The sequence below is a fragment of the Plecotus auritus genome (genome assembly GCF_963455305.1).
Source record: "Plecotus auritus genome assembly, chromosome: 7".
In the NCBI taxonomy this organism is placed as follows: domain Eukaryota; kingdom Metazoa; phylum Chordata; class Mammalia; order Chiroptera; family Vespertilionidae; genus Plecotus; species Plecotus auritus.
Window position 1 is genome coordinate 162,261,373 of NC_137774.1, and position 12,264 is coordinate 162,273,636.

Genomic DNA, 12,264 nt, shown 5'->3' on the forward strand with positions numbered 1-12,264 from the left:
TGCCAAGGCTCAGGGTTATTTGAATTGATAAGTGATACCATCCACCACGAAGATGTAAGGGCTATGGTAAGTATTGGACCACATCCTTAAAAAGACAGGAGAGTGACAAAACCTTCACCTTGACCTCCAGAGCTTTATTGGCCGAATGACCCTCCTGTCCCTTTGTCCCGCTCTTGCTCGCTGTGCTTGCACCATTTTCTTGTTATCTCCACACGTATCGCTTTGCCCTGTTCCGTCAAGTCCAGACCCTCCTTCTTGGTCCTGCGTGGCCATCCTAATGGACCCAGGAGCCATCCTGGACTTGGCAGACGAGGAGTTGGCCTTCACCTATTCATTTTTCGTACAAGTTTTAAATCTCTAAATATGGCCCAGCTGGTGTGGCTCAGTAGTTGAGCATTGAACTAAGAGGTCACTGGTTCGATTCTGGTCAGGCACATGCCTGGGTTACAGGCTTGATCCCCAGTAGGGAACGTGCAGGAGGCAGCCTATGGATTATGTTTCTCTCTCATCAAAGTTTCTATCTCTCACTTCCTCTGTCTCTAACAATCAATAAAAACATATATACTTTTAAAAATCTCTAAATATAATCATCTCAGTTTACACGGTAGGTTTGCATGAGTCCTATGTTACACTTGCTGTAGACACACTAGTCTGCGTTTGCATGTTGGGGAGACTTAGAGGCCTCTGATTCATTAAAGAAATTTATGGGCATCTTGGTCCACCACACAAAGGTCTCAAACTTCTGATCCAAACACAGTGGGTTCTTCACGAGGCTTCCCTGCAGTTCTTAGTTAACACGACAGTTGTTCCCACTGAGAAGCAGTGGTCATGGCGTCAGCCATGGGCATCTCTGCTATGTCCTTGAAGCATGAGCGTGACTGTGAGTATTGCTCCAGCTTGTGACCTCTCCCTGTGCTGTGGGCAGCCTGGTGTGTCCATGGAGCCACGCAGCACCTCGGTCCTGCATTCCCATGAGGACATCTGTGCTGGGGTCTCTCTCACTTCCTGGGTTTGAAATAACTGCCTGTGTACAAGCAAATCACCTCTATAGCTAATACTTTTATGTCGCTCAGAAGAGTTTCTCTGGATCTCCCTGCTTTTCTGTGGTCCCTATGCAGTGGATGTACTCATCAGTGAGTCTTGCTCAGACTCCCGCTTCGTTTCTAACTTTCTGTCATCCCTGATTTCTTGAGACTGCAGTGATCAGAATAAGCCTCCTTTGGTCAGGGTCGCTCAGTGGGGCTGTATTTTACATGCCTGCCGGTTGGTAGATATTTGCCTATTGATGTAACTCAGGGACATCCCCCCTCGCCCATTACCCTACTCTGAACTCAGAATGCCCCAGTGGTCTTCTGAATGTGCGGGTCCCAGGACTCTGGACAGAGGCTGGGCTGCCTCTCGGATTTCTGCAGGACAGGGAGGGTAAATAGAAGATTTCATTTGCTTTAGAAACTTAGTTATTATGCCAAAACCGGTTTGGCTCAGTGGATAGAGCGTCGGCCTGTGGACTGAAGGGTCCCAGGTTCGATTCCGGTCGGGGGCACATAACTTGGTTGCGGGCACATCCCCAGTGGGAGGTGTGCAGGAGGCAGCTGATCGATGTTTCTAACTCTCTGTCCCTCTTCCTTCCTCTCTGTAAAAAATCAATAAAATATATTTAAAAAAAAAAAAGAAACTTAGTTATTATTTATAACCCTCTTGACTATTTTTTGACCTATTCCGTTTTTATTAATTAATATTTTTAATTTAGCTTGTTTTATAATAACCGGTTATTGGTACCTTTGGAGCAATTTTAGTGAATTCCATCTTATAAACACTAATGTAAACTCTTCTGTATACTATTGTCATTGATCACCACTGTGTGTGTGTGTGTGTGTGTGTGTGTGTGTGTGTGTGTGTGTGTGTGTAAGGTAACTTAGGGCCTCAGGTATCTAGCCTCAAGAGGGTAAAGCTCTACTGTATCTTTTGGGGTCTGGGAAGCCAACATTTTTTTTTAAATATATTTTATTGATATTTCACAGAGAGGAAGGGAGAGGGATAGAGAGCTAGAAACATCGATGAGAGAGAAACATCGATCAGCTGCCTCCTGCACACCTCCCACTGGGGATGTGCCGGCAACCAAGGTACATGCCCTTGACCGGAATCGAACCTGGGACCCTTCAGTCCGCAGGCCGACGCTCCATCCACTGAGCCAAACCGGTTTCAGCTGGGAAGCCAACATTTTTCAGCAATAACCTTAACCATATGTGCAGTTGCCTGAAAAGAATCTTGGTGGTGAATATAACAAAATGATGGTGTGCTCCCCCTGTGAATCCCAAATGTCTGACCCTGAATTCTGTGAGAGCAGTATTGAGCCAGAGCCCAATTTCTGTCCCCTTTCTCATCAACATGGAGGTTTTCCCTCAGAAATCGGTTTCCATTGGGTGCAAGAAACTGGGCTGTGCCTCTGTGGACTGGTTCTGACTCCTCTCCTCTAACTCACTCTTGTCTACCCATCTCGCAGGTCGTTTTTGTAGCCATCTTGCTTCACAGCCACCTGGAGTGCCGGGAGCCCCTGCTCATCCCCATCCTCTCCTTGTACATGGGCGCCCTTGTGCGCTGCGCCACCTTGTGCCTGGGCTACTACCGGAACATCCACGACATCATCCCCGACCGGAGTGGGCCGGAGCTGGGGGTACGTCCTTAGAACTCGTGGCAGCCGGTCTGTACATCTGAGTGGGATGAAACTTTACCCCGCCCCTCCGTGAGATGAGAAGTCAGTACACTAAGCACACTCGCTGAGATGTCAAGTGCCAGGGAGTGTCCACAGGGACAGACAGCTGGAGAATTCATGAGCTCTGGGGGTGGAAGGGATCTTAGAGGTTGCTGTCCAGCTCTGTATCTCTGTATGAGACTGGGGCTCAGTGACTCAAGTCAGGCTGAGGAGTGCATACAGCATTGATGGTTTTTCTTACTCTTTTGTCAACAGTAAATTATTCTACAGTCTTCAAAGACTTTAGCCCCCATGGTCCCTTTGAACTCACATTTGATCATTTTTAATTTACACAAGGGATTCAGGCGTTGTTCCTACACTCTGTGTTGGCCAAACACAGTCGCTCATTCAGGTACCTTGTATGGAGTGAGAAGAGCATTTAGGTACCATAGAGGGACACAGAAAATTTTAAAATATGTCAAGCAGCTGTATGTCCCCATTTGGCAGATAAGATCAGTACAGATGTGAACCCAAGACAGTGCATAGATGCAGTGAGAACATTGCAGTGAGAGCCACTGATGCTGACAGGAGGAAGTGGGTGATGTGGCCGACACACCTCCCTGATGGAAGCAGAGCTTGGCCTGGGCTTTGAAATTTGAGTAAGATGCAAGCAAGGTATAATCTTGTACAAATGACCAAAGCTTCCTTTCCATCAGAGGTGTACACAGGGCCTGATTTATATGTATGCTGATCTCCTACCCTTAGGTACTAGACATCATTTGGATTTATTTCCATCTGGCTATAAGGCAGATGTGGGTGATTAAATGTAGCCCTGAATAAATCACCACACTCCACCCCTGACCCCACCTTTGACCACATGTTACTTTCATCATGTCAGAACATGAATTGTATTGCCCACTTACCACAATCCTGGGTCAGGCCACCAATAAAACTGGAACTAGTTATTTCTGTCCCAAGGACAACCACATCTAATTGACCTTGATGATGGCACTCCATCTCTTAAGAGGCAGCCACCAGCAAAGGAAAATACATTAAAGTGGCTGAGATGGTCCCATGATGTAACTTTTACCCTCATGAAGAATCAAAACCGACGTTATTTAGTGAAAGCTGGGCTGAAGATAGCACACATCTTTGCTGTGGCATTCTCAACAAAACTCTCACATTTTCGTTACTGTGCTTTTATTTTACTTATGCTTCTAAACATTTATATGATTTCTGTGAGAGCCTTTTTTTTTTCCAGAGAGGAAGGGAGAGAAAACGAGAGAGAGACGGGGCGGGGGGGGGGGTGGGCCTTGGAGGTTTGAATCCAGGAGGTTTCCATGTGCTGGGAAGCCACTCCTCGTGGCTTGGAAAGGGGAGTCCTGTGGATGAGAGAGAATCATTGATCAGCTGCCTCCTGCATGCCCCCTACTGGGGATGGAGCCCACAACCCAGGCTTGTGCCCTGACCAGGAATCGAACTGTGAGCTCCTGGTTCATGGGTTGACACTCAACACTGAGGCACTCTGCTCGGGCTCATTAGAATAAGAACCTCTGTAGGAGATGTATGTAGTGCCCAAATAACTAGGCATATTTGTGAGCTGATTTCAAAATATTTTTTTAAATTATAAATATTTTTTACTTTTAAAAGTTACTTCTTCAGGGGTGGGAGGCAGGTGAAAGAGGGTAAAGGGAAGGTAAATGGTGCTGGAAGGAGACTAGACTTTGGATGGTGAGCACACAATGCAATATGCAGGTGATGTATTGCAGAATTGTACACTTGAAACCTATATAATTTTATTGACTAATGTAATGCCAATAAATTCAATTTTAAAGAAAGAAGAAGAAGAAAAAAGAGTTACCTCTTCCTGACATGGCTTCCAGCCAGTCAGCTTGATGATTTAAACAAAAACTAATTTCCAACTTGTTTCTCGGGCCATGGAGTTGGTTTCTGCCTGGGTTAGAGTTGCCCTGTTTGGAAAATAGTGGTTTGGATCGCTCAAGGCTAAATGTGTGTTTTGATTTCACAGCAGCGTGCCAACTGTCTGAGTTCATTTCATTTTCACTGTACATTTTATTTTAATTCAACTTGGCTTGTCTACAGAGGCTTTTCCTTATATTATTTTTTAAGTTCAGTGAATTGACTTGGGATTGACATCAAAAAGAAAGGCTTTGGCTCCTAATTGTTCTTCCTGTTTCACTTCTAGTGTTTAGTGAACTTTTGCCTCCATTACTTTTATTTTATTTTATTTATTTACTAGAGGCCTGGTGCACGAAAATTGTGCACTGGGGAGGGTGGTCTCTCAGCCCAGATTGCGAGAGGGTGCAGGCCAGGCCAAGGGACCCTGCCAGTGCATGATTGGGGCCGGGGAGGGATGTAGGAGGTTGGCCAGCAGGGGAGGGACCACGGGAGGGCTCCAGGGCATGTCCAGCCCATCTCCCTCAGTCCTGATAGGCCGGACCCCAGCAGCAAGCTAACCTACTGGTCAGAGCATCTACCCCCTGGTGGTCAGTGCACATCATAGCAAGCAGTTGAGCGGCCTTAGCATATCATTAGCATATTATGCTTTGATTGGTTGAAGAGACAGCCGGACACTTAGCATATTAGGCTTTTATTATATAAGATTTTTATTTTATTTTTTTCCCATGGCCATTTATTCTGTCTGTGCCCTCTTCCACCTCCACCCACCCCTTCCACCTCTGCAATCTTCACACTGTTGTCCATGTCCATGAGTTCTCTCTCTTTTTTTTTTCTATTTTGCTCAATCCCTCCACTCCCCTACCCCCCAATACCACCACCTCCAGAGCTATCTGCCTGCTCTCTATCTATGAGTCTGCTTGGTAGTTCAGTGTGTTCATTAAATTCCAAATATGAGTGAAATCATGTGGCACATGTCTTTCTCTGACTGGCTGATGTCCTACCTCCATTTCTTGATGCAGGGAGATGCAACAATCAGAAAGATGCTGAGCTTCTGGTGGCCGTTGGCGCTCATCTTGGCTACCCAGAGAATCAGTAGACCTATTGTCAACCTCTTTGTTTCCAGGGACCTTGGCGGCAGTTCTGCAGCTACAGAGGTAGGGCAGTTTCCGGGGATGTGGGCACTCACTGTCACCTTATTAATGAATAGGGGTTGGGGAGGTGGGTTACAGATTTGTTTCCAGTGCATCCTGAGAGCTCAAGTAATTCTGTGATATTACATTATATGACACATCCCCACTAGGAAGCCATGAGGAACTCATTCGGTGACTTACAATCATGTAATACCACATATTTGTGAGTCTGAAAGAAGACATCTCATTCATCCTTCTCAATGACCATATGGGGAAACTGAGGCAAGGACCCACGGTTAACGACACAAAACTAGCAAGAAGCTGGGCCAGTATTAGAATCCAGGTTGTCTGGCTCTCGTCCAGTGACCTCTCCGTTTTTCCATGGAGTAAGCATGATGCCTCTCCGCTGTCCTGCAGATGGCCAAAGAGCTGCAGAAGGGAAAATACCCAGAGGGTTCGGGGCCCATGCTTCCATTTGGACCCACCTGCTGTCACCTGTTTTTTTCTCTGCCCTCCTGCACGTTCCACCCAACCCATTGTGGCTTTATGTGCTCTTTGGCCATCTGCCCTCCTCCAAATGAGGAGCTCACTCGCAACTCAAGAAATTTACCTGGAAACTGGCAGCTACTCCAAAGAAAGAGTTGTATCACTTTTTCCATCTTCCATGGATGGTATGAACAAATAAAATGACTTCATTGGTTTCCTCTGCTGCTGCCGCTGCTGCCTCTGGAGAACCAAGCCTGCCTCTGGAACAGCTGACCCTTCAGGAAGGCCAGTGACTGCTCCTTGGGCCTCCTGTTTATACTGTGCCCTGACAGCGCTGTCAGCATGTCTCCAGCCTGGGGTCTCCTGCCAGTTTCCATGTGCTGGGAAGCCACTCCTGGTGGCTTGGAAAGGGGAGCCCATAAATCACAAGCAGAAGCCTTTCTCTCGCCTTAGTTTGTTCCTGGATTTGTGTATTAAGTCATATCATCTTGGGTGGCTTCTGACACACAGCAGCTGTGTTACTTAAATATGGCAGTCTAGGTTGCCCAGTAAAGAGAAGGTGACCCCCATCAGCTGTGTGCTAGAATTCCATCCTCCCCTTACAACAAATAAGGCAACTGATTTATTTATTAGAGCCATTTCTCAATTGCCCTCCATGGCATAGAGGCACAACTTATGGGGTACAGAACGGACATCTATTTGTCATCTACTTATGCACATTTCATTGACTCCCCATAACCCTGTGGGATGGATGTTGTTTTTCTCCTGGTTCTGCTGGGGGAGCGGGAAGGGACGCCTGGCAGGTTCATGCAGCACACAGCTGGCAGGTGAGGAAGTGGAGGTTTGAATCCAGGCCCTCCTAATTCCAGCACTCATGTTTCTGGCACTGTACCCGTCCCCACAGCAGTTTCTTCAGCCTGCTGAGAATGCCCCTCATGCTTCTGGCGTGGCTGTTATGTCAATTAAAACGGAGGAAGCCTGCACTCCTCCTTTGCTACCTAGCTAGAGAGTTGGACTCGGCCACGGTGTAGGGTTAGATGCTTTGTTTTCATTTCCTTCCTTGTCGTTCACAGAAGGAAAGAAACCCACTTTCATGGAAGAACATGTTTGACTTCCTGTAAGCAATAGTTATTTAGTTTTCTTAAATTAAAACTAAAAACCGGGCTCTGCTGCCTGCACAGATTGGAAGGGAGTTGAGAGTCAGAAGGAGAGAACACGTAAAGCCATCAACCAACACGTGCCATCAGTCACCCTGAAGGACAGGATGGAGGCGGAGAGTGGATCCTGAGCAAAGGCCATCCAGAGAGCAGAGAGGGCTCAGAATCACAACTGGAGATTCAAGAATTGGGCTGGACTAGAGGGTGTGGTTTGGCTCTATGGAAAGAGCAAAGATTTTGGAGTCTGGACTTGGGTTGAACTGGCTTCTCGAGCCAGCAACCTGGACTTGGACCTGCTTCTTGTTGGATTCCTGTAAAACAAGACCCATGCTCCTGGTCCCAGGTGCTCTCCCGGGGCCAGCTTGTGCCACTCCCAGGGACACAGTGGAGCACCTGCCCCTCCCAGGCCATCCTGGGGTAGGCCGATGCCTGTCACCCAGTGTGGAGTGACTTGTCAGCGGTGGCCACACCGAGACAGCTTGCTTTGCCGCATGGCAGACGGCTGCTACTGGAGATGCTCTCTGCCAATGCCCACCGCTAACTCTGCTGGCTCTTCCTCTTGCAGGCAGTGGCGATTTTGACAGCCACATACCCCGTGGGTCACATGCCATATGGTTGGTTGACGGAAATCCGGGCTGTCTACCCTGCTTTTGATAAGGTGAGAACCTGTATGGCGTGGTGTCTGAAACACACTCTGTAAATTAGTATTTGATAGACAGGCATCTCTGGCGAGGAGCACTTTGATGTTTCCCAATCTCTCCTCCCTTGGGAAGGTTAATGTGGTATTGGGGATGTTGACGGTAATTGTGGAATATTCCCTCAGAAAATAACAGAGGTAAATTCAAGCTTACCTTGATGCTGAGTCTATAATACCTCTCCAAAATGATGTTCACGTTTGGGTTAATCTACTGAGAAATTATGTGTTTGCAAAAGGGAAAATATACTCTCAAAAAAAATTAAGACTTTGGATTTTGTTTCTGTGGTTTTGTTTCGTTTTCTTTAGTTAAACTAACACTAACTTCATAGCAGTTGTGAAGGTACAGATAGGAAGTGTGTGCTTGAGCTCAGAAGTTTACGGAAGTCTTCGGTGTGCGGGGTCCATGCACGCTGGAGTGGTCTCTGCAGCGGGTGTGGGTCCTCGTGGGTCTGGATGCAGCGGCTTATTGCAGCTGAAAGCTGTTGACAGCAGCTCTGTCCCCTGCTGCTGCTGACACAGCCCAGGGAGCACATAACCCTCTGGTCATGTGGCCTTTGGCTGGGTCAGGAACATCCTGTAAATGTCTATGTCATCAGGCTTAGTTATTTGAACCTAAAACTAGTAGCCTTTTATCCTAAAACAAACGTCTATCAAAACAGACCCCCAAAAAGATAGTGTGCAAAGTTTTAAAATAAAAAATGGGGAAGAAGCACACAACCTGCTCCCGGTACTCTTAATAGCAACTGTTTGGCCTTGAATTCCTATAGAACTAGTTCAGAGCCATTGCCAATGTCATTTTATCTTTTTTTTAATTTACTTTTCAATTAAAGTTGACATACAATATTATAATAAGTTTCAGGTGTACATCCTAGTGATTAGACATTTGTATACCTTACGAAGTGATTACCAATATCCTTTTATCTAATCCCAACAAAAGCTCTGGGAGGCAAGGAGAGAAAGCCTCTTTGCCTGGGGTCTCCAGCGGATCACCTGCCCTTATTCCCACACCCATGAATAGCAACTCACCTCAATACACTCCTGGGATTGCTACCCCACAGCCTCACGGGAGATAGAGCAGCAGTGGTACCCAGTACGCTTTACCCGGTGTGGAGTTTCCCCGGGAGACCATCAGTTGGACCGTCCACCTATTGCAAACATTCTTTGCAACCTCAGGATGCAGAGCATCTCTTAGAAAAAAATGCATTTGAGTTCTGCTTCCCAGGCCTCTGAGCGCAGACTTCAGAGGCACGAGGCACTTGCAGGAGAAGGTGGGCAGCCCGTGTTTGATGGGTTTCATCCAGTCTACTGATAGAAATCATTGTTTTCATTTCAAGGAACATGTGTATACAAGTAAATCCTAGAAAACCAAAATGGGTGTAAGTCTTCTTGCTAAATCTCTAGCTCTAGGAGAACAAGATTAGATAATAAAACTTGATGAGCATAGCAGGTATTGAAGCGTTAGAACCTCCTAGCCATGAAAGTCTCATCTGAAATTGTTTTTGACTCCCCTGAAATAATAAAGCTTAACAATACAGCACTGTACAGCTTCGCTAGGCGCATCCAAGAACAACATTGTTTTATGCACGACCGCAGAGGCTGGGCGCTGTGAGACAATTCCTTTAACGAGCGTACTTCTAGCCAGAAGCTGGAGTTAGTTACTCAGAGCCCTTTCGAAACCCCACCCATTGTTTCCAGGCGTTCTGCTGGGCCACTCCGGCCATTCCTGTGAATGCTTCTATTCACCCAAACCTTAGGCACCTCTGTGTGGACTTCCAGAATTCGCCGCACTGACAGTTGAAATCCTCAGCCTCTTCATGGGTTGCAGAATCAGAGATTTAAAATTTCTCTCATAACTTCTGAGGGTGCTAGCTCGACATTGAACTAGAGTTTTCCACTTGCACAATTCTCTCTAATGTTCAGTTCTCATCTGCGAAAGAGCATGTTTCTGAGCAGATTGGACAAACAACACAAAGCGCAGATGCCGATCTAGTGATACGTGCTAGCTTATTCTAACCGTACTTGCAGAAATAGTTGCTATTTTAAAAATAAAAGTGTCCCTGAAGGAGCCGTGGCACGTCACTGTCACCCCAGGAGACCTGTGCTTAATTCCTTCCAGGTGGCTGCCTTCTCACTTGGCCCACCCGGGGAACCACTCCCACAGATCCCTGGAGTGGGTGGAGATGGACAGAGGTCCTCCCCACTGTGGTCTGCACTTGGCCATGGCAGCAGCTATGCATTAGAGACTGGAGATGAGGCCGTGTCAGCTCATCCAGCGTTGGTGCTGGCTGCATCTGCAAGAGGATGGGATTGGAGAGATTGCTTTGGCCCCTGAAGTTGGGGAAACATCAACAGTTCTTTTCCAGTTGGACCTGTGATATCTCTGCTGTGTGTCTCCTTGGGCGGGATGCGGAGTATGTTTTCATTAGTCTGCTCTGGGACTAATTGGATCCACAATGAGGAGGGAATTGTTCTGCTCTGCTGGTTTCCACAGTAGAGGGCCAGGCACGCACTTGGACTGGGTGATAGCTCGCTGAGCGGTGGCACTGGGGTGGCCTCAGCAAGGCTCAGATTCAGGGATGTGTAAGAAGTCAGCAGAGCCATCTGCGTTATTTGCTTAAAATTCAATGTCACAAAGGCTGTTGAGCACTTTTTGTGCTTGGGGAAGATTGTACTAAGTTGTAGGAGCTAAAGAGATGGGTGAGAGACATGGTCCTTTATCTCAGAGAGCGAGCCCACCCCTCACGGGGCTTTGACGCAAGCCCTGAGTACAGGCCAGGACGCCAGCCCTGACTTCGGGGTCTCACTACAGGAAGGGGCAGAGGCAGTTTGGAGGGGAAAGATCCGAGAGGCTTTAAGGAACCAGTGTCCTGTCAGGATGATGAGCCTTGAATAAAGGGGTGTTTTTTATGATTAGAAGATCTAACGAGAGGAGGAGGAACAAAAGTACAAAAGCCTGGAAGCACCAAGTGGGTGAGGGGAAGAGTAAACGGTTCCCTTTGGGACTGAGCTTGAAAAGTCACGGCAGGGAAGGGAGTCTGGGTCAGGGCAAGCAGGGCCTTGAATGCTCACTCCATCTTAGAGTCCAGTTGGTGGGGAGGAAGGGCCCAAAGATCACAGAGCAGGGCCATGGCATTCAGGGAGGTGCCCACAGTGGCCAAGAGAGGGTGCACACGGCCAAGGCCCTGGACTGGTTGTTGGGCACCCAGCATCAAAGGGAGGGGACTGACTCAGGAGGCACTGGCCACTCTTCAGTCTAGAACTCTCTCTGGATACTGTTCATATCCAGAAACCTGACAGCTGTCTGAGAGAGAGACTCAAAGTGACAGCCATCTTCCAAGCTGTCACTTGAAATCTATACTTTAGACCAGGAATAGGGGACCTTTTTCCTGCCAAAGGCCATTTGGAGATTTATAATATCACTAGAGGCCCGGTGCACGAAATTCGTGCATGGGGGGCGGGGGGGTTGTCCCTCAGCCCAGCCTGCACCCTCTCCAATCTGGGATCCCTCTCACAATCCAGGACTAATGGCTCCCAACTGCTCGCCTGCTTGCCTTCCTGATTGCCCCTAACTGCTTCTGCCTGCCAGCCTGATCACCCCCTAGCCACTCCCCTGTCAGCCTGATTGATGCCTAACTGCTCCCCTGCAGGCCTGGTCACCCCTAACTGCCCTCCCCTGCAGGCCTGGTACCCCCCAACTGCTCTCCCCTGCAGGCCTGGGTCCCCCCAACTGCCCTTCCCTGCATACCCAGTCACCCCCAACTTCCCTCCTCTGCTGGCCGGGTCACCACTAACTGCCCTCTACTGCAGGCTTGATCACCCCCAACTGCCCTCCCTTGTAGGCCTGGTCCCTCCCAACTGCCTTCCCCTGCTGGCCATCTTGTGGTGGCCATCTTGTGTCCACATGGGGACAGGATCTTTGACCACATGGGGGCAGCCATCTTGTGTGTTGGAGTGATGGTCAATCTGCATATTACTCTTTTATTAGATAGGATTCTTGGGCCATACAAAATTATCAGCTTAAAATTAGCCTACTATATTTGGTCAAATATTTAATTAACTCACCCCTAATGCCTTGGCAGGGCCAGACCAAATGATTTCACAGGCCCTATATGTCCCTTGGGCTGATGATCCCCACCTGTGGTTTACGCACATCACATAGAACACAAACGAGATGCTTTTTTT

General features: G+C 47.9%; 1 protein-coding gene across 1 annotated transcript in view; it reads left to right on the forward strand.

Annotated features, from left to right (window-relative positions):
* The window catches only part of ANKH (ANKH inorganic pyrophosphate transport regulator), a 123,581-nt gene that overhangs the window by 89,137 nt on the left and 22,180 nt on the right, over nucleotides 1-12,264 (forward strand). The window contains exons 5-7 of the mRNA XM_080680353.1: nucleotides 2,504-2,674; nucleotides 5,632-5,766; nucleotides 7,951-8,043. Of these exons, the coding sequence (XP_080536479.1) occupies nucleotides 2,504-2,674; nucleotides 5,632-5,766; nucleotides 7,951-8,043 (399 nt within the window). The remainder of the gene's footprint in view (nucleotides 1-2,503; nucleotides 2,675-5,631; nucleotides 5,767-7,950; nucleotides 8,044-12,264) is intronic.